Source organism: Pseudophryne corroboree, chromosome 2 (genome assembly GCF_028390025.1).
Source record: "Pseudophryne corroboree isolate aPseCor3 chromosome 2, aPseCor3.hap2, whole genome shotgun sequence".
Taxonomy (NCBI): domain Eukaryota; kingdom Metazoa; phylum Chordata; class Amphibia; order Anura; family Myobatrachidae; genus Pseudophryne; species Pseudophryne corroboree.
Genome location: NC_086445.1, coordinates 880,249,496 through 880,271,222, shown reverse-complemented (window position 1 = coordinate 880,271,222; position 21,727 = coordinate 880,249,496). Strand labels below are relative to the sequence as shown.

The following is a 21,727-nucleotide window of genomic DNA, read 5'->3' as shown; positions in this document are numbered from 1 at the left end:
AAATGTATTAACACAAAACGTCCATTCCAGTCACCTAAACACGCTGCAGAATGAATACGTTTATACCTAGGCCTCCTATGATCATAATAAATCCTATACACACACTCACAGGTTTAGAGTTAGTAGACTTGGAGAGTGGATCCATGTCCATAAAAAAAAACTAAAATAAAAAAAATAAGAATTTACTCACCGGTAATTCTATTTCTCGTAGTCCGTAGTGGATGCTGGGCACTCTGTAAGGACCATGGGGAGTAGCGGGCTCCGAAGGAGGCTGGGCACTCTAGAAAGATCTTAGACTACCTGGTGTGCACTGGCTCCTCCCACCATGACCCTCCTCCAAGCCTCAGTTAGGTACTGTGCCCGGACGAGCGTACACAATAAGGAAGGATTTTGAATCCCGGGTAAGACTCATACCAGCCACACCAATCACACCGTACAACTCGTGATATGAAACACAGTTAACAGTATGAAACAATAGAGCCTCTCAACAGATGGCTCAACAATAACCCGATTTAGTTAACAATAACTATGTACAAGTATTGCAGATAAACCGCACTTGGGATGGGCGCCCAGCATCCACTACGGACTACGAGAAATAGAATTACCGGTGAGTAAATTCTTATTTTCTCTAACGTCCTAGTGGATGCTGGGAACTCCGTAAGGACCATGGGGATTATACCAAAGCTCCCAAACGGGCGGGAGAGTGCGGATGACTCTGCAGCACTGAATGAGAGAACTCCAGGTCCTCCTCAGCCAGGGTATCAAATTTGTAGAATTTTGCAAACGTGTTTGCCCCTGACCAAGTAGCTGCTCGGCAAAGTTGTAAAGCCGAGACCTCTCGGGCAGCCGCCCAAGATGAGCCCACCTTCCTTGTGGAATGGGCATTGACAGATTTTGGCTGTGGCAGGCCTGCCACAGTATGTGCAAGCTGAATTGTACTACAAATCCAACTAGCAATAGTCTGCTTAGAAGCAGGAGCACCCAGCTTGTTAGGTGCATATAGGATAAACAGCGAGTCAGATTTTCTGACTCTAGCCGTTCTGGAAACATATATTTTCAGTGCCCTGACAACGTCTAGCAACTTGGAGTCCTCCAAGTCCCTAGTAGCCTAGGCACCACAATAGGCTGGTTCAGGTGAAACGCTGACACCACCTTTGGGAGAAACTGGGGACGAGTCCTCAATTCTGCCCTATCCATATGGAAAATCAAATAAGGGCTTTTACAAGACAAAGCCGCCAACTTTGATACTCGCCTGGCAGAAGCCAAGGCCTATAACATAACCACCTTCCACGTGAGATATTTCAGATCCACGGTTTTTAGTGGTTCAAACCAATGTGATTTTAAGAAACTCAACACCACGTTGAGATCCCAAGGTGCCACAGGAGGCACAAACGGGGGCTGACTCTGCAGCACTCCTTTTATAAATGTCTGAACTTCAGGTACTGAAGCTAGTTCTTTTTGAAAGAAAATCGACAGAGCCGAGATCTGTACCTTAATGGAACCCAATTTAAGGCCCATAGTCACTCCTGCTTGCAGGAAATGCAGAAATCGACCTAGTTGAAATTCCTCTGTTGGGGCCCTTTCGGCCTCACACCATGCAACATATTTTCGCCATATGCGGTGATAATGAGTTGCTGTAACCTCTTTCCTGGCTTTAATAAGCGTAGGAATGACTTCCTCCGGAATGCCCTTTTCCTTCAGGATCCGGCGTTCAACCGCCATGCCGACAAACGCAGCCGCGGTAAGTCTTGGAACAGACAGGGCCCCTGCTGCCGCAGGTCCTGTCTGAGTGGCAGAGGCCATGGGTCCTCTGATATAAATTCTTGAAGTTCTGGGTACCAAGCTCTTCTTGGCCATCCACGAGTATCGTTCTTACTCCTCGCCTTCTTATTATTCTCAGTACCTTTGGTATGAGAGGCAGAGGGGAGAACACATAAACCGACTGGTACACCCACGGTGTTACCAGAGCGTCCATAGCTATCGCCTGAGGGTCCCTTGACCCGGTGCAATATCTTTTATAGCTTTTTGTTGAGGCGGGACGCCATCATGTCCACCTGTGGCCTTTCCCAATGGTGTACAATCCTATTGGAAGACTTCTGGAGGAAGTCCCCATTCTCCCGGGTGGAGGTCGTGTCTGTTGAGAAGATCTGCTTCCCAGTTGTCCACTCCGGGAATGAACACTGCTGACAGTGCTAACACATGATTTTCCGCCTATCGGAGAATCCTTGTGGCTTCTGCCATCGCCATCCTGCTTCTTGTGCCGCCCTGTTGGTTTACATGGGCGACTGCCGTGATGTTGTCTGATTGGATCAGTACCGGCTGGTTTTGAAGCAGAGGCCTTGCCGGCCTCAGGGCATTGTAAATGGCCCTCAGGTCAAGAATATGTATGTGTAGGGAAATAACCTGACTTGACCAAAGTCCCTGGAAATTTCTTCCCTGTGTGACTGCCTCCCAGCCTCAAAGGCTGGAATCCATGGTCACTAGGACCTAGTCCTGTATGCCGAACCTGCGGCCCTCTTGAAGATGGGCACTCTGCAGCCACCACAGTAGAGATACCCTGGTCCTTGGAGACAGGGTTATCAGCCTATGCATCGGAAGATGCGATCCGGACCACTTGTCCAACAGGTCCCTCTGAAAAGTTCTTGTATGGAACCTGCCTAATGGGATTGCTTCGTAGGAAGCTACCATTTTTCCCAGGACTCGCGTGCAATGATGCACCGCTACCTATTTTGGCTTCAGGAGGTCTCTGACTAGAGATGACAACTCCTTGGCTTTCTCCTCCAGGAGAAACACTATTTCTGGTTTATGTCCAGAACCATCCCCAGGAACAGTAGACGTGTCATAGGAACCAGCTGTGACTTTGGACTGTTTAGAATCCAACCATGTTGTTGTAGCACTTTCCAAAATAGTGCTACCCCGACTACCAACTGCTCCTTGGACCTCGCCCTTATAACGAGATTGTCCAAGTACAGGATAATTACAACTCCCTTTTTTTGAAGGAGTATCAACATTTCGGCCATTACCTTGATAAAACACCCTCGGTGCCATGTACAGTCCAAACGGCAGTGTCTGGACTTGGTAATGGTAATCCTGTACCACAAATCTGAGGTACTCCTGGCGAGGATGGTAAATGGGGACATGCAGGTAAGCATCCTTGATGTCCCAGGATACCATGTAATCCCCCTCGTCCAGGCTTGGAATAACCGCCCTGAGCGATTCCATCTTGAACTTGAATTTTTGTGTTCAAGGATTTTAAATATAAAATGGGTCACACCGAACCATGCGGTTTCGGTACCCCAACCCGTGTGGAATAGTAACCCCGTCCTTGTTGAAGTAGGGGCACCTTGAGTATTACCTGCTGGGAATACCGCTTATTAATTGCCTCTAGCACAGCCTCCCTGCCTGAGGGAGTTGTCAGCAAGGCATATTTTAGGAAACGGCTGGGGGGAGACATCTCGAATTCCAGCTTGTACCCCTGAAATACTACTTGAAAGAAACAGGGATCCACCTGTGAGCGAGCCCACTAATTGCTGAAATTTTTGAGACGGCCCCCCACCGTACCTGGCTACACCTGTGGAGCACCCGCGTCATGGTGTGGCCTCACAGGAGGCGGGGGAAGAATCTTGATTCTGGGAACAGGCTGACTGGTGCAGCTTTTTTCCCTCTACCCTTGTCTCTGTACAGAAAGGAAGCGCCATTTGACCCGCTTGCTTTTCTGAAGCCGAAAGGACTGTACCTTTGTCTGTGAGGAAACCTGAGGTAAAATTATTTCTTCCCAGCAGTTGCTGTGGATACGAGGTCCCAGAGACCATCCCCAAATAATTCCTCACCCTTATAAGGCTCTCTATGCGCTTTTTAAGTCAGCATCACCTGTCCAGTGACAGGTCTCTAATACCCTCTTGACAGAATGGACATTACATTTATTTTGGATGCCAGCCGGCAAAATATCCCTCTGTGCATCCCCCATATATAAGACGACGTCTTTAATATGTTTTTATGTTTGCCAACTAGTATCCCTGTTTGACAGGGTCACCGACCACGCTGCAGCAGCACTATCTGCAGGTCTCAGTCTAGTACCTGAGTGTGTAAATACAGACTTCAGGATAGCCTCCTGTTTTTTATCAACAGGTACCTATTAAAGTGGCCGTATCCTAAGACGGCAGTGCCACCTTTTTTGACAAACGTGTGAGCGCCTTATCCACCCTAGGGGATATCTCCCAGCGTAACTTATCCACCTGGCGGGAAAGGGTACGCCATCAGTAACTTTTTATAAATTACCAGTTTCTTAACGGGGGAACCCACGCTTTCACACACTTCATTTATTCATCTGATGGGGGAACAAAACACTGCCTGTTTTTTCTCCCCAAACCTAAAACCCATTTTTAGAGGTGCTTGGGTTAAAGTCAGAAATGTATAACACATTTTTTATTGCCGGGATCACGTCACGGATGTTCCTAGTGGATTGTGTATATGTCTCCACCTTGTCGACACTGGAGTCAGACTCCGTGTCGACATCTGTGTCTGCCATCTGAGAGAGCGGGCGTTTTTGAGCCCCTGATGGCCTTTGAGACGCCTGGGCAGACGCGGGCTGCGAAGCCGGCTGTCCCACAGCTGTTACGTCATCCACCCTTTTATGTAAGGAGTTGACACTGTCGGTTAATACCTTTCACCTATCCATCCACTCTGGTGTCGGCCCCACAGGGGGCGACATCACATATATCGGCCTCTGTTCTGTCACCATATAAGCCTCCTCATTCAACATGTCGACACAGCCGTACCGACACACCGCAGACACACAGGGAATGCTCTAAACGAGGACAGGACCCACAAAAGCCCTTTGGGGGGACAGAGTAAGAGTATGCCAGCACACACCAGAGCGCTATATATATACAGGGACTAACTGAGTTATGTCCCTAATAGCTTTTATATAATATACTGTATACAGTGCCAATTTTAATGCCCCCCCTCTCTTTTCCCTCTTACTGTACTGTAGAATTGCAGGGAAGAGCCAGGGAGCTTCCCTCCAGCCGAGCTGTGAGGGAAAAATGGCGCCAGTGTGCTGAGGAGATAGGCTCCGCCCCTTTTTCGCGGCCTATTCTCCCGTTTTTTATGGAATTCTGGCAGGGGTATTTACCTCATATATAGCCCCTGGGGCCATATATTGAGGTATTTTAGCCAGCCAAGGTGTTTTTATTGCTGCCTCAGGGCGCCCCCCCCAGCGCCCTGCACCCTCAGTGACCGGAGTGTGAAGTGTGTGAGAGGAGCAATGGCGCACAGCTGCAGTGCTGTGCGCTACCTTGGTGAAGACAGAGTCTTCATGCCGCCGATTTTCCGGACCATCTTCTTGCTTCTGGCTCTGTAAGGGGGACGGCGGCGCGGCTCCGGGACCGAACATCAAGGCTGGGCCTGCGGTCGATCCCTCTGGAGCTAATGGTGTCCAGTAGCCTAAGAAGCCCAATCCGGCTGCAAGCAGGCGAGTTCGCTTCTTCTCCCCTTAGTCCCTCGCTGCAGTGAGCCTGTTGCCAGCAGGTCTCACTGAAAATAACAAATTCTAAGACTATAACTTTCTAAGAGCTCAGGAGAGCCCCTAGTGTGCATCCAACCTCGGCCGGTCACGAAATCTAACTGAGGCTTGGAGGAGGGTCATAGTGGGAGGAGCCAGTGCACACCAGGTAGTCTAAGATCTTTCTAGAGTGCCCAGCCTCCTTCGGAGCCCGCTATTCCCCATGGTCCTTACGGAGTTCCCAGCATCCACTAGGACGTTAGAGAAACTATTTTGGTCCTTTTTGTCACCTACAACTGGAGACACGAAGAATGGAAACATGGTATAGAATGACATTAATCATGTCAACATGTTGTATACTGTAATATGCCCAGTGTCCTCCCCACACTGAGTGTATTATTATGACCAGCAGGTGATTTTATGCAAAGTAGCTATTCCGGGTTGGGGCTGGGAGATCGCTGCGTCCACCACAGGTTCTATTCACACTCTATGGGTGTCATGGACACCCATGAGTTGGACTAGTCCCTGGCAGTCGGCATGCTGACTGTCGAGCTGGTAAGCGGGTGGGATCCCGGAAGCGGGATGGTGACCGCCGGGATCCTGAGCGTCGGTCAAATGACCGGATTCCGCAGTCAGTGCTGACACATGACGCCTAAATCTGTATAATAATGGGAACGCAAAGTGTGTCACTCATGAAAAAAATGGGTAAATGACACAATCAGACGGACTCTGAATGTGGAATGATTGTTGGCACTCACAGCAGCGGGGCGAACATTAGAAAAATGGCTGCTCTAGTAAATTGTTTGAGGGCGGCAGTTGCTAAAGTGTAAACACAGTGGATCAGCAGATAAAACTAGGTCTGAGCGCAAGGCCTGTGGTCGTCAATGGCTATCGGATGCTCAAGTGGAAAGGAGTGTGGGAAGACATGTCCAGTCCCACAGACAGGCATCAAATTATGGATAATCTAAAACAGGGACCAATTCAGATGGCCTCTCAATGAACATATGGATTACAGAAAAAGGAGGCCTATCCATATGTTATTGTGATCTGTAGCAAACATGGCGAAACCATGTTTGCTCAGTAACACAGGAATAAATTAAGTTGTCTGACGAAACACATTTTCAATTACGCCATACAGATAGTAGGGTGATGATATGGAAACAACAGCATGAAAGGGCAGTACGGATGGTGTAATGGTTAGCATTACTGCCTCACAGCACTCAGGTCATGGGTTGGATTCCTACCATGGTCATAACTGTGTGGAGTTTGTATATTCTCCCCGTACTTGCGTGGGTTTCCTCCCACAAACCAAAAATATACTGGTAGGTTAATTGGCTCCTAACAAAAATTAATTAACCCTAGCATGAATGTGACTGTGTGTATACGTGATAGGGAATCTAGATTGTAAGCTCCACTGGGGCAGGGACTGATGTGAATGGGCAAATAGTCTCTGTAAAGCGCTGCGGAATATGTGTGCGCTATATAAATAACCGGTAATAAATAAATGAAAGCATGGATTCTTCTTGCACTGTCCCGACTCCTAAGGCTCGCGGAGGTGACCAATGTAGTTCTTTGAGAAGCTACCTGCATTTTAAAAGCTGACTGTGGTATGCAAATGGATGAAGTAAGCTAGAGAGGAGCAGGCTTCATGTTACAGATATAACTGCTGAAAAGCTGCAATACTTAGCATGGAACTTGCTGTCCTACAGGTGAGATATAGTCGAGGTTTTCAAGGGCTAATGGAAGGAAGGGGGTTACTGGGTATAACACAGGTGTATAAATTTCGTATGCCCAGTTTTACATAGGCTGCATTTGTGTGAACACGTACTCAATGAACTTTATATATGTGAGAAACGCTGCATTACAAAACAGTTCCACCTCTTCAGTCACAAGTGTAGATGTGGCCAAAATGAAGAGGACTGCATTGTACGTACTTCTGTGTGCCCGTATTCTGCAAATGAGTATATACATCAGCTGCAGTGTGTGTAATAAAGAATTACATTAAAAAGCATGTTATGTAGTCATTATTTAGTCCTTCCATCAGTCCAGAAAATATACTCACAGTTTAGTACAGTCTCTTTCTCATTCAAATCTGAGGCAGGTATTCTCCTTTGCTGTTCTGCTGTCAAAGTTCCTCTAGAAAATATCACCTCAATGGGGACAGTGAGCTGCAACTAATATATAAAATTAGAACATGTTATGCTATACACACTGCATATGTCAGGGACAAATACTCATAAAAACCTCAGCCATATAAAAAAAAATATGAAAATGTAATTGCTACAGCCAAATCTAGTCTGTACTTCATTTAAAGTAACTTAGAAGCAATACCATAAAGAACAGACAGCAATAGGAATGTATGAAAAAAAAAAAAAAAAAAAAAAAGGTGAGCAAAGCAATGACAAAGGTAAGGGATATGTGGAATAAAATAAGATTTTACTCACCGGTAAATCTATTTCTCGTAGTCCGTAGTGGATGCTGGGAACTCCGAAAGGACCATGGGGAATAGCGGGCTCCGAAGGAGGCTGGGCACTCTAGAAAGATTTATGACTACCTGGTGTGCACTGGCTCCTCCCACTATGACCCTCCTCCAAGCCTCAGTTAGGACACTGTGCCCGGACGAGCTGACATAATAAGGAAGGATTTTGAATCCCGGGTAAGACTCATACCAGCTACACCAATCACACCGTACAACTCGTGATACTATATCCAGTTTGACAGTATGAAAACAACTGAGCCTCTCAACAGATAGCTCAACAATAACCCTTTAGTTAGCAATAACTATTTAAAAGTATTGCAGACAATCCGCACTTGGGATGGGCGCCCAGCATCCACTACGGACTACGAGAAATAGATTTACCGGTGAGTAAAATCTTATTTTCTCTGACGTCCTAGTGGATGCTGGGAACTCCGTAAGGACCATGGGGATTATACCAAAGCTCCCAAACGGGCGGGAGAGTGCGGATGACTCTGCAGCACCGAATGAGAGAACTCAAGGTCCTCCTCAGCCAGGGGATCAAATTTGTAGAATTTTGCAAACGTGTTTGCCCCTGACCAAGTAACAGCTCGGCAAAGTTGTAAAGCCGAGACCCCTCGGGCAGCCGCCCAAGATGAGCCCACCTTCCCTGTGGAATGGGCTTTCACTGATTTAGGATGCGGCAGTCCAGCCGCAGAATGCGCCTGCTGAATCGTGTCACAGATCCAGCGAGCGATAGTCTGCTTAGAAGCAGGAGCACCCAGCCTGTTGGGTGCATACAGGATAAATAGCGAGTCAATTTTCTTGACTCTAGCCGTCCTGGAAACATAAGTTTTCAAGGCCCTGACTACGTCCAGTAACTTGGAATCCTCCAAGTCCCTAGTAGCCGCAGGCACCACAATAGGATGGTTCAAGTGAAAAACTGATACCACCTTAGGGAGAAACTGGGGACGAGTCCTCAATTCTGCCCTATCCATATGGAAAATCAGATAATGACTTTTATATGACAAAGCCGCCAATTCTGATACACGCCTGGCCGAAGCCAAGGCCAATAACATGACCACTTTCCGCGTGAGATATTTTAGATCCACGGTTTTTAGTGGTTCAAACCAATGTGATTTTAAGAAACTCAACACCACGTTGAGATCCCAAGGTGCCACTGGAGGCACAACCGGGGGCTGAATATGCAGTACTCCTTTTACAATGTCTGAACTTCAGGTACTGAAGCTAATTCTTACTGGAAGAAAATCGACAGAGCCGAGATCTGTATCTTAATGGAGCCTAATTTTAGGCCCATAGACACTCCTGCTTGTAGGAAATGCAGAAATCGACCTAGTTGAAATTCCTCTGTTGGGGCCTTTTGTGGCCTCACACCAAGCAACATATTTCCGCCATATGCGGTGATAATGTTTTGCAGTTACATCTTTCCTGGCTTGAATCAGCGTAGGAATGACTTCCTCCGGAATGCCCTTTTCCTTTAGGATCCGGCGTTCAACCGCCATGCCATCAAAACGTAGCCGCGGTAAGTCTTGGAACAGACAGGGCCCCTGCTGCAGCAGGTCCTGTCTGAGCGGCAGAGGCCATGGGTCCTCTGATACAATTTCATGAAGTTCTGGGTACCAGGCTCTTCTTGGCCAATCCGGAACCACGAGTATCGTCCTTACTCCTCGCCTTCTTATTATTCTCAGTACCTTTGGTATGAGAGGCAGAGGGGGGAACACATAAACCGACTGGTACACCCACGGTGTTACCAGAGCGTCCACAGCTATCGCCTGAAGGTCCCTTGACCTGGCGCAATATCTTTTATAGCTTTTTGTTGAGGCGGGACGCCTTCATGTCCACCTGTGGCCTTTCCCAATGGTGTACAATCCTTTGGAAGACTTCTGGATGAAGTCCCCACTCTCTCGGGTGGAAGTTGTGTCTGCTGAGAAGATCTGCTTCCCAGTTGTCCACTCCGGGAATGAACACTGCTGACAGTGCTAACACATGATTTTCCGCCCATCGGAGAATCTTTGTGGCTTCTGCCATCGCCATCCTGCTTCTTGTGCCGCCCTGTTGGTTTACATGGGCGACTGCCGTGATGTTGTCTGATTGGATCAGGACCGGCCGGTTTTGAAGCAGAGGCCTTGCCTGACTCAGGGCATTGTAAATAGCCCTCAGTTCCAGAATATTTATGTAGGGAAGTCACCTGACTTGACCAAAGTCCCTGGAAGCTTCTTCCCTGTGTGACTGCCCCCCAGCCTGAAAGGCTGGCATCCATGGTCACTAGGACCTAGTCCTGTATGTCGAACCTGCGGCCCTCTTGAAGATGGGCACTCTGCAGCCACTACAGTAGAGATACCCTGGTCCTTGGAGACAGGGTTATCAGCCGATGCATCTGAAGAGGTGATCCGGACCACTTGTCTAACAGGTCCCCCTGAAAAGTTCTTGCATGGAACCTGCCGAATGGGATTGCTTCGTAAGAAGCTATCATTTTTCCCAGAACTCGCGTGCAATGATGCACCGATAACTGTTTTGGCTTCAGGAGGTCTCTGACTAGAGATGACAGCTCCTTGGCTTTCTCCTCCGGGAGAAACACTTATTTCTGGTCTGTGTCCAGAACCATCCCCAGGAACAGTAGACGTGTCGTAGGAAACAGCTGTGTTTTTGGACTGTTTAGAATCCAACCGTGCTGTTGTAGCACTTTCCAAAATAGTGCTACCCCGACTAGCAACTGCTCCTTGGACCTCGCCCTTATAAGGAGATTGTCCAAGTACGGGATCATTAAAAACTCCCCTTTTTCGAAGGAGTATCATCATTCCGGCCATTACCTTGGTAACACCCTCGGTGCCATGTACAGTCCAAACGGCAGAGTCTGGACTTGGTAATGGTAATCCTGTACCACAAATCTGAGGTACTCCTGGCGAGGATAGTAAATGGGGACATGCAGGTAAGCATCCTTGATGTCCCGGGATACCATGTAATCCCCCTCGTCCAGGCTTGCAATAACCGCCCTGAGCGATTCCATCTTGAACTTGAATTTTTTTATGTATGTGTTCAAGGATTTTAAATATAAAAAAGGGTCACACCGAACCATGCGGTTTCGGTACCCCAAACCGTGTGGAATAGTAACCCCGTCCTTGTTGAAGTAGGGGCACCTTAAGTATTACGTGCCGGGAATACAGCTTATTAATTGCCTCTAGCACAGCCCCCCTGCCTGAGGGAGTTGTCGGCAAGGCATATTTGAGGAAACGGCGGGGGGAAGACATCTCGAATTCCAGCTTGTACCCCTGAAATACTACTTGAATGAAACAGGGATCCACCTGTGAGCGAGCCCACTGATCGCTGAAATTTTTGAGACGGCCCCCCACCGTACCTGGCTACACCTGTGGAGCCCCCGCGTCATGCTGTGGACTCAGAGGAAGAGAGAGAAGAATTATGATTCTGGGAACAGGCTGACTGGTGCAGCTTTTTCCCTCTTCCCTTGTCTCTGTACAGAAAGGAAGCGCCTTTGACTCGCTTGCTTTTCTGAAGCCGAAAGGACTGTACCTGATAATACAGTGCTTTCTTAGTCTGTGAGGAAAACTGAGGTAAAAATATTTCTTCCCAGCTGTTGCTGCGGATACGAGGTCCCAGAGACCATCCCCAAATAATTCCTCACCCTTATAAGGCAGAATCTCTATGTGCCTTTTAAAGTCAGCATCACCTGTCCAGTGACAGGTCTCTAATACCCTCCTGACAGAATGGACATTACATTCATTTTGGATGCCAGCCGGCAAAATATCCCTCTGTGCATCCCTCATATATAAGACGACGTCTTTAATATGTTCTCATGTTAGGAAACTAGTATGTTTGACAGGGTCACCGACCACGCTGCAGCAGCACGCTCTGCAGGTTTCAGTCTAATACCTGAGTGTGTAAATACAGACTTCAGGATAGCCTCCTGCTTTTTATCAACAGGTACCTTCAAAGTGGCCGTTCCTAAAACGGCAGTGCCACCTATTTTGACAACCGTGTGAGCGCCTTATCCACCCTAGGGGATATCTCCCAGCGTAACTTATCCTCTGGCGGGAAAAAGTACGCCATCAGTAACTTTTTAGAAATTACCAGTTTCTTATCAGGGGGAACCCACGCTTTTCACACACTTCATTCATTCATCTGATGGGGGAACAAAACACTGCCTGCTTTTTCTCCCCAAACATAAAAACCCATTTTTAGAGGTTAATGTCAGAAATGTGTAACATTTTTTATTGCCGGGATCAAGTCACGGATGTTCCTAGTGGATTGTGTGTATGTCTCAACCTTGTCGACACTGGAGTCAGACTCCGTGTCGACATCTGTGTCTGCCATCTGAATGAGCGGGCGTTTTTGAGCCCCTGATGGCCTTTGAGACGCCTGGGCAGGCGCGGGCTAAGAAGCCGGCTGTCCCACAGCTGTTACGTCATCCACCCTTTTATGTAAGGAGTTGACACTGTCGGTTAATACCTTTCACCTAACCATCCACTCTGGTGTCGGCCCCACAGGGGGCGACATCACATTTATCGGCATCTGCTCCGTATATAAGCCTCCTCCTCAAACATGTCGACACAGCTGTACCGACACACCGCACACACACAGGGAATGCTCTGACTGAGGACAGGACCCCACAAAGCCCTTTGGGGAGACAGAGAGAGAGAGTATGCCAGCACACACCAGAGCGCTATATAATGTGGGGATTAACACTATAACTGAGTGAATTTTCCCCCATAGCTGCTTGTATATACAATATTGCGCCTAAATTTAGTGCCCCCCCTCTATTTTTAACCCTTTGAGCCTGAAAACTACAGGGGAGAGCCTGGGGAGCTTTCTTCCAGTTGCACTGTGAAGAAAAAATGGCGCCAGTGTGTCTGAGGGAGATAGCTCCACCCCTTTTCCGCAGCCTATTCTCCCGCTTTTTTCTGGATTCTGGCAGGGGTATTTACCACATATATAGCCTCTGGGGCTATATATTGTGGTATTTTTGCCAGCCAAGGTGTTTTTATTGCTGCTCAGGGCGCCCCCCCCAAGCGCCCTGCACCCTCAGTGACCGGAGTGTGAAGTGTGTATGAGGAGCAATGGCGCACAGCTGCAGTGCTGTGCGCTACCTTGGTGAAGACTGATGTCTTCTGCCGCCGATTTTCCGGACCTCTTCTTGCTTCTGGCTCTGTAAGGGGGACGGCGGCGCGGCTCCGGGACCGAACACCAAGGACTGGGCCTGCGGTCGATCCCTCTGGAGCTAATGGTGTCCAGTAGCCTAAGAAGCCCAATCCGGCTGCAAGCAGGCGAGTTCGCTTCTTCTCCCCTTAGTCCCTCGCTGCAGTGAGCCTGTTGCCAGCAGGTCTCACTGAAAATAAAAAAACTAAATCTATACTTTCTTTCTAAGGGCTCAGGAGAGCCCCTAGTGTGCATCCAACCTCGGCCGGGCACAAGATCTAACTGAGGCTTGGAGGAGGGTCATAGTGGGAGGAGCCAGTGCACACCAGGTAGTCATAAATCTTTCTAGAGTGCCCAGCCTCCTTCGGAGCCCGCTATTCCCCATGGTCCTTTCGGAGTTCCCAGCATCCACTAGGACGTCAGAGAAAACACCTTATCAACAAATTGTATGCATGATAGTGACAGGGAATGGAGAAGAAGCCAGGCCAGAAGTGAATAAAGGATTTGGAGTTGAGTCAGGTTAAATGCACATTCCCAGACGACAGCCTGGCTTCCTTTACATCAGTGATGGGCAACAGAAGTCAGCTCTGAGGAGAGGGGGTGCCACCCAGTAGTGATTTTCCCACTAGGCACGTGCCTAGGGCCGGCGGCACTTGGATGTTTGTGTAAAAAGTACCAGTAACTGCAAAATATTTCCACTGCACTGTCCCGTATGCCCTCTTGAATGGAGTGTAAACAGGCAGGTTATACACATACTGCCCCTGTAAGCTGTCCCACTTAATAAATATGTATACATTATTGAAAATAAACAAATGTCAGTTAGAGGCTTTTTCTTTATCTATCTAATAAATGGCCAATCAAACGAGGGCTTATAATCAATCAATAAAAATAATAAAATTAGGTCGGTGGGGGCAGAAGTCACTGTTTTGCCTAGGGATGACCTCACCCCTAAATCCTCCCCTGGGATGACTTCAAAGCTGAGACTGGCCCTAACTAAATCTTTAACTACATAAAAGGAATACCTTTTTAAATAGAGTAAGCATACACATCTGATAGTACTATAATAGACCAGATGGATGATTTATGTTAACAAGAAAAACATTTTATTTGAAAGGTAAAATGTTTTGAGTAAAAAATTTCTAACTTCTATTAATTGTTAGAAAGAGTCCTATGCTCTTCACAAGTCACACAGAAAGTGGTTACAAATCTACCAGTATTCTGACTTGGCCATACCACCCCAACCCTCCACGTATAAGAACTACTATAACCACTTATCTGCATTTGCACCAACCCTATCCTCAAAGCAGGAGACCAGACAGATCTCTGCATAAGCATGTCTTTAGGTAAGATTAGATGGGCCAAGTGGTTCTTATCTGCCGTCAAGTTCTAGGTTTCTATGTAAGCTCGCCTCCAAATAGCCCAGAACCGTCTACTCCACCACATGATGCTACTCCTACGTCCAAACACCAGTGACACTCATTGACGTGATCCCGATGCACACAAATCTGATTCACTGCTACTTTAAATTGCACATTCAAGTGTAGTTTGCAATAGAAAAAAAAAGATAAAATCTGACGCCAAATGGAATTGCTTGCAACCCTGGGTGTGTGTGTGTCTGCTTTTCCAAGTGCAACACTTGTTTACAACTGCATCTACAGCTCAGGTCATTGCAAGGGTTAGTGGGAAAAGCAGAACAATAATACAATGGTATGCATCTGGTGTCACCAGGGATAAACATAGCCGATATCATTCATCAGCCTTATTATATATGAGGCTCACCCCAGCTGACACAGATACCATAATAAGCAGCACAAAGGGAAACCTTTATTAGACAGCCACCATACTATACAGCTGCTCATACCCGCAGGAGGCCCAGCTGGCTGATCTCGGAGTACGGTAGAGACGCCCGGTAAGTCTCTGTTGTTTTCCACCAGAGGGGTAACCCAACCACAGCAGCGACGAGGGCAATGGAGAAGGCGGCACGCCGGCCGCGGGAGGCCTCTGGGGAGCAGAATATGCATGAGATCAGCCCGTCAGTCAGTCTGGGCGATGCCACATATCCGGGCAACAATACTCACCCACCGCGGCGGCTGCTGTCATGGGTGCCACCATTATTGTGTCTACACACCGGCAGCTTTGCGGATGGCTAGGGCAACAGCCAATCACAGAGTATTATTTAGCCAGTGATAAAAATGTCTCCAGATATGTCCCATATGATCGGCCATTTTTATGGAGGCCGCAGATATTACAGGCTTATACATAAAGGACTCAGGAAAAATGGTTCCTACATGGTTTCTGTACGGGAAGGGTAGAGACTAGATCCCCTTTAGTTTCAGTAACTGAAGAGGAACTAGACTATTTATTATAAGCCCTCTATTTCCCCTTTTGTTTATGTACGTTTTTACGGAAGGGGAACTAGACACTATTAAAGTAGGGACTAGAGCCCCTTCTGTTTCAGTAACTGAAGAGGAATTAGATTATTTATTATAAACCCTGTATTTCCCCTTCTGTTTATGTACGTTTTTGCCCCCTGCTGTTCAGATGCAGAATTAGAAGTGGATCTAGCTCATTGTCTATAAAAACAATAATTCCACTTCAGTTAATGTCACAGCTACATTTACTGTACGGGAAATAACATACGCTGCCTACAAGTCAGGAATGGAATTAGAAGTGGATCTAGCTCATTGTCTATAAAAACAATAATTCCACTTCAGTTAATGTTACAGCTACATTTACTGTATGGGAAATAACATACGCCGCCTACAGGTCAGGAATGGAATTAGAAGTGGATCTAGCTCATTGTTTATAAAAACAATAATTCCACTTCAGTTAATGTTACAGCTATAGCTACTGCACGGGAAATAACATACGCCGCCTATAGGTCAGGAATGGAATTAGAAGTGGTTCTAGCTCATTGTTTATAAAAACAATAATTCCACTTCAGTTAATATTACAGCTACATTTACTGTACGGGAAATAACATACGCCGCGTACAGGTCAGGAATGGAATTAGAAGTGGATCTAGCTCATTGTTTATAAAAACAATAATTCCACTTCAGTTAATGTTACAGCTACATTTACTGTACGGGAAATAACATACGCCGCCTACAGGTCAGGAATGGAATTAGAAGTGGATCTTTCTCATTATATGATATTTGGTACACTTATAAAGGAGTATCCCCTCTATCATTGTACCAAATATGGGGTGAATCGGTCCGGTAGAAATGGAGATATGCAGGGCTAAGCATGGCAAATTTTTGGCCCACTTAGGGAACTGGAGCGACTGTAAGCTTCAGCCGGTGTCTTGGGAACTTGTACCGAAACAGAAATCTCTACTTGGAAAAAAGCACCTCAACTTCTTCCGACCGGTGCATTAGATGTTTTTGAATTCGGGGAACGACACGGTCCCGGTTGGCTTAATAGTCCGCATATCCCATTGCGGTGCTGTTCAGCTGAGGCCAACCTAGGGAACCAGAGTATTTGTGCCCTTGAGCCGGTGTCCTGGGAACTTGCGCTGAAACAAAACTCTGTACTTAGAAAAAAGCACCTCAACAACTTCCGACCGATGCATGGGTGTGTTTGAACCCTGGGGGGTCGCAGTCCCGGAGGGCTTAATAGTCCAGAAATTAGGGTGTGGGGGGTGGGGGGTGGGGGGAGGCCCAGTTCCTTCCAGTGTATCGATTTCCCCCAAACCTCGCCCATTTCTAGATAGCCATCCTGGGGGCATGTCTGGCAATTTTGGGGTGATTCTGATTTATGGAACATGGTCAACCAACCGGAGAACCGCAAGGACTTTACCCCATCAGAGCCCGGGTAAGTCAATGGCAAAGTACCGGTGCCTGGATGTCCTAGATCTCCGGTTCTGGAGGAGTTATTTACATGAAATTTAGACAGGTAGATGAGTATCCCCTCTATCAGTGTACCAAATCTGGGCTGATTTGGTCCAGCAGAACCGGATATAGACCAGCAAAGTGACGTTTCTCTACCCGGGAGAGGACGGGTTAAGCCCTGCCCAAGTACTGGTGACTGGAAGTCATGTATCTCTGGTTCTAGATAAGCTAAATACTTTCAGAACCGAAAAATATAGACCGGCAAAGTCACCAATCTCTACCCAGGCACATCCTGGGTAAAGTCAATGGGAAAGTACCAATACCTGGAAGTCCTGTAACTCCGATTCTGAAGGAGCTAATTACATGAAATTTGTTAGACATCTAAATCCCCTTTACTAGCGTGCCAAATCTGGGGTGATTCGGTCCAGCAGAACCGGCGATATAGACCAGCAAAGTGACCTCTCTCTACCCGGGAAAGGACGGGTTAAGTTCTGACCAAGTACCGGTGACTGGAAGTCCTGGATCTCCGGTTCTGGAGGAGATAAATTTGGTACACTAATAGCCAAGTATCCCCTCTTCTAGTGTGCCAAATTTGGGATAAATCGATCTGGTAGAACCGGAGATATAGACCATTAAAGTTATCGCCACTCACTTTTCCACAGAAATGCATTGGATGAAAGATAGGCCCCAACCGCATCCTGCCTCGATTTTGCTCATTCCCTGGGATATATTGGTTTCGGTGTAATTTGAAAGCTGAATATTTCTGCTTTCAGGGGAAACCGGAACCAAGTTTCTATGTGCCCGGAATTAAAGGTTATGACCCGTTAAGTAAGCAAAAAAAGCTTTGCCATTGTAAGTCAATGGGACCGAATGGACCGGATTTGAGCCCGAAATATATCCGGTTCAAAGAAAGTTATTAGAAAATGGAGAGATAAGTTTTGAAGAGGGGGAGCTCAGCTTTCAAACCCCATATTTGTAGACCTTCAGGAACCAGAGCGACACAATTTGAAAACCCAAGTTAATTTTGAACAGCGGTTCTGCAACTTTGAGCTTGAATATCTCCGGTTCTGGATGGGCTAGGTTTCAATGGTTCCTGAATCCCCTCTTTCCAACGAGCCCCTTCTCATAATTTTAGGGTGCACGGGGGCGGAACGCGGTCAAACCGCCACTCGCTAGTCCGGTTTCCAAAGTGAGGACTTGGTCATTTTTTTTACTTTTGGCCAGGGGGTCAACTTTGAATGGTTGGATCTCTGGTTCCCGAGTACGTAGAGACATGCGTTCAGTGTCCCCTGATAGCTTAGAGCCCCCTTTAATTTTACAGTCTACAACTGAATATATAACCCTAAAGTTGGAAGAGATATCAGAGTTCAACTGCAAATTAATGGGTCCCATTAAAGTCTATGGGGATTTCGGTCAAGTTTGAACAGTTGTATCTCCGGTTCCTGTGGTCTTTAAAAAATCCAAGATATGTTTTGTAGCGCTGGATCTCTTTTCTCAGCATACCAATCTGCTTGTATATAGGGGGTCATTCCGAGTTGATTGCACGTTGCATCTTTTTGCACATCGTGTGATCAACTACACGCCGCCTATGGGCCCTCATTCCGAGTCGTTCGCTCGGTAAATTTCATCGCATCGCAGCGATTTTCCGCTTAGTGCGCATGCGCAATGTCCGCACTGCGACTGCGCCAAGTAAGTTTGCTATGAAGATAGTATTTTTACTCACGGCTTTTTCATCGCTCCGGCGATCGTAGTGTGATTGACAGGAAATGGGTGTTAATGGGCGGAAACTGGCCGTTTTAAGGGCGTGTGGGAAAAAACGCTACCGTTTCCGGAAAAAACGCGGGAGTGGCTGGAGAAACGGGGGAGTGTCTGGGCGAACGCTGGGTGTGTTTGTGACGTCAAACCAGGAACGACAAGCACTGAACTGATCGCAGATGCCGAGTAAGTCTGGAGCTACTCTGAAACTGCTAAGAAGTGTGCTAATCGCAATATTGCGAATACATCGTTCGCAATTTTAAGATGCTAAGATACACTCCCAGTAGGCGTAGGCTTAGCGTGAGCAACTCTGCTAAAATCGCCTTGCGTGCGAACAACTCGGAATGAGGGCCATGGTTTTCTTGTATAGCAAGGCTGCGATCACTTGTGCAGCCCTGCTATGCAAATAAAGTTTTGTGCAGAAAAAGACCAGGGTATGAGTTACTTACCCTGTGCGATGAATCCAGCGTTGATGGTCCTGGAATTGACGTCAGACATCCGACCTCCAAACGCCTGCGTTCGCCGCCCCACTCCCAGAAAACGGTCAGTTGACGCCCCGGAACGCCTTCCTCCTGTCAATCTTCTTGCGGTCGTCACTGCGACCGCTTTCTTCACTAGCGGCGTCATTGCCTGGCGACGCCGGGCAATGACGCGCCTGCCCAATGCAGCCGCAGCGCATGCGCAGTTTCGACCCGATCGCACAGCTGCGACGAAGCACAGCGTGTGATCGGGTCGGAATGACCCCCATAGACTCCAAAGAACCTTCTATAGTGATTATATGTTTTGTAGCCCTGGATCTCTTCTCTCAGCATACCAATCTGCTTGTATATAGACCCCCAAGGAACCAAAGCTACACCGGTTGGAAGCCGGTGACCATAACAGTGAACTGCTCCATTATAGTCTATAGTAATTCTACGTTTTGTAGCCCTAGATCTCTTCTCTCAGCTAATCGTGAACCGCTCCATTAAAGTCAACTTTGCCCTGTTGCATCTCCGGTTCCAGGGGGTCCATAAAAAAAATAGGATTTTAATACCTACCAGTAAATCCTTTTCTCTTAGTCCGTAGAGGATGCTGGGGACTCCAAAAGGACCATGGGGTATAGACAGGATCCGCAGGAGACATGGGCACACTGTAAGACTTTAGAATGGGTGTGCACTGGCTCCTCCCTCTATGCCCCTCCTCCAGACCTCAGTTATAGGAACTGTGCCCAGGGGAGACGAACATTTCGAGGAAAAGGATATTGTTAAACTAAGGGTGAGATACATACCAGCTCACACCACACTGTTGTAAACGTCGATTTACATATAGGACTAAAAGATACACTTTAAAAACACATTAAATACACTTTAAAATGGAGCCGCTGCGGCCGCTTGTGATTAAAACTTAGCCTACGTACTTTTTACACCGTTAGCGTACAAAGCCCCGTACCGTGTACGTACTTTGCGTACAAACAGCGCGCTGGCCGTACAAAGTACACGCAGTGAGTACACACCCAAAGACACGCCGTGAGCGCTCTGCAGCTACACGTGACTGAAATAGACTTATAACTTTAGCAGGGAAAAGAGACACGACACCAGATTGTATTTAAGATGCTGGGTTCCGACACACCAACATATAATTGCTGAAAGGGGGTTACAATAACAACAATACAATACAATAGAATAATGGCTACAGTCAATGGTACATACGTTTTGGTTTCGCCTGCGCTTCCCGGCCCGGTCCTCAGTCATCAAGGTAGATGACCTTCAGAGTCTGTGTGTGACCAGGCATGCAGCTGGCTTTTTATACAATAGTCCAAAACCTAACACAATGGAAACTGTAATCTTTGTCCAATGGACACAGGGATGGTCATTTACAGTACAGGAGAGGTCATAATTCGGTTTGAATAGGTGGGCGATGTCTGTTCCAGGTGCACTTGCAGATCGTCTCCTCTGGGTTCCCGCCGCATACCAAGTGTACAGTAAATACAGTTAATATTTATATTCTGCTCCTGCGCATAACTATTCGCAGGAGCGTGCGATCTTCTGCAAACCAACACAAGAATATTGCTCTTAAAATACCCTACAGCTGCATACCAAACACCACCTTATAACCTAGTTCTGTCCCCTCCTATCCTGTAAAAATGAATCCCTTTGTTCTGATACCATTTAAACTAGTGTAATTTGCTGGTGTGGTGCAGGGAGACTATGTGTATATTGTGCACTATTTGGATTAAATATGTAATGTGTTTTTATGGCTTTTCCATGCGATTACAAACACTACCGTAATTACTCATACCACGCGCTAATACACAGGACCGCGGGTGCGACCATACGTAAATTGCGAATATGTGCATGCACGGCAGAACAAGTACGCGCACGGAGGCCATCTGTGTGTAGTTTGTACGTGATGTGTGTACTGCAATATTTTTAGACTTCGACACCGTACAACATGGCATTTAATTAAACCCAGTTAAAAAAACAGATCAGCAACAGCCTGACCCCTACCAAACACAACCTTTGTGTAACTTAAGCAATAAATATATACAAGTACTGCAGATAGAGTCCGCACTGGGACGGGCGCCCAGCATCCTCTACAGACTAAGAGAAAAGGATTTACCGGTAGGTATAAAAATCTTATTTTCTCCTTCGTCCTAGAGGATGCTGGGGACTCCAAAAGGACAATGGGGTTTATACCAAAGCTCCAAACCGGCCGGGAGAGTGCGGATGACTCTGCAGCACCGATTGAGCAAACATGAGGTCCTCATCAGCCAGGGTATCAAACTTGTAGAACTTTGCAAAAGTGTTTGACCCCGACCAAGTAGCTGCTCGGCAAAGCTGTAATGCCGAGACGCCTCGGGCAGCCGCCCAAGATGAGCCCACCTTCCTATTGGAATGGGCTTTCACCGATTTCGGTAACGGCAATCCAGCCGTAGAATGAGCCTGCTGAATCGTATTACAGATCCAGCGCGCAATTGTCTGCTTAGAAGCAGGAATCCAACCTTGTTGGTCGCATATAGGACAAACAGCGCCT

At 47.2% G+C, this 21,727-nt stretch overlaps 1 protein-coding gene across 2 annotated transcripts in view; it reads right to left on the bottom strand.

Annotated features, from left to right (window-relative positions):
• Nucleotides 1-15,314, bottom strand: part of PIGS (phosphatidylinositol glycan anchor biosynthesis class S) — a 72,975-nt gene extending 57,661 nt beyond the window's left edge. For both annotated transcript variants that reach the window (XM_063955980.1, XM_063955979.1), the window contains exons 1-3: nucleotides 15,209-15,314; nucleotides 14,992-15,131; nucleotides 7,566-7,677 (exon numbers count right to left, since the gene is read on the bottom strand). In XM_063955980.1, coding sequence (XP_063812050.1) covers nucleotides 7,566-7,677; nucleotides 14,992-15,131; nucleotides 15,209-15,242 — 286 coding nt within the window. In that variant the 5' untranslated portion in view covers nucleotides 15,243-15,314. The remainder of the gene's footprint in view (nucleotides 1-7,565; nucleotides 7,678-14,991; nucleotides 15,132-15,208) is intronic.
• Between the last annotated feature and the right edge of the window lie 6,413 nt (nucleotides 15,315-21,727).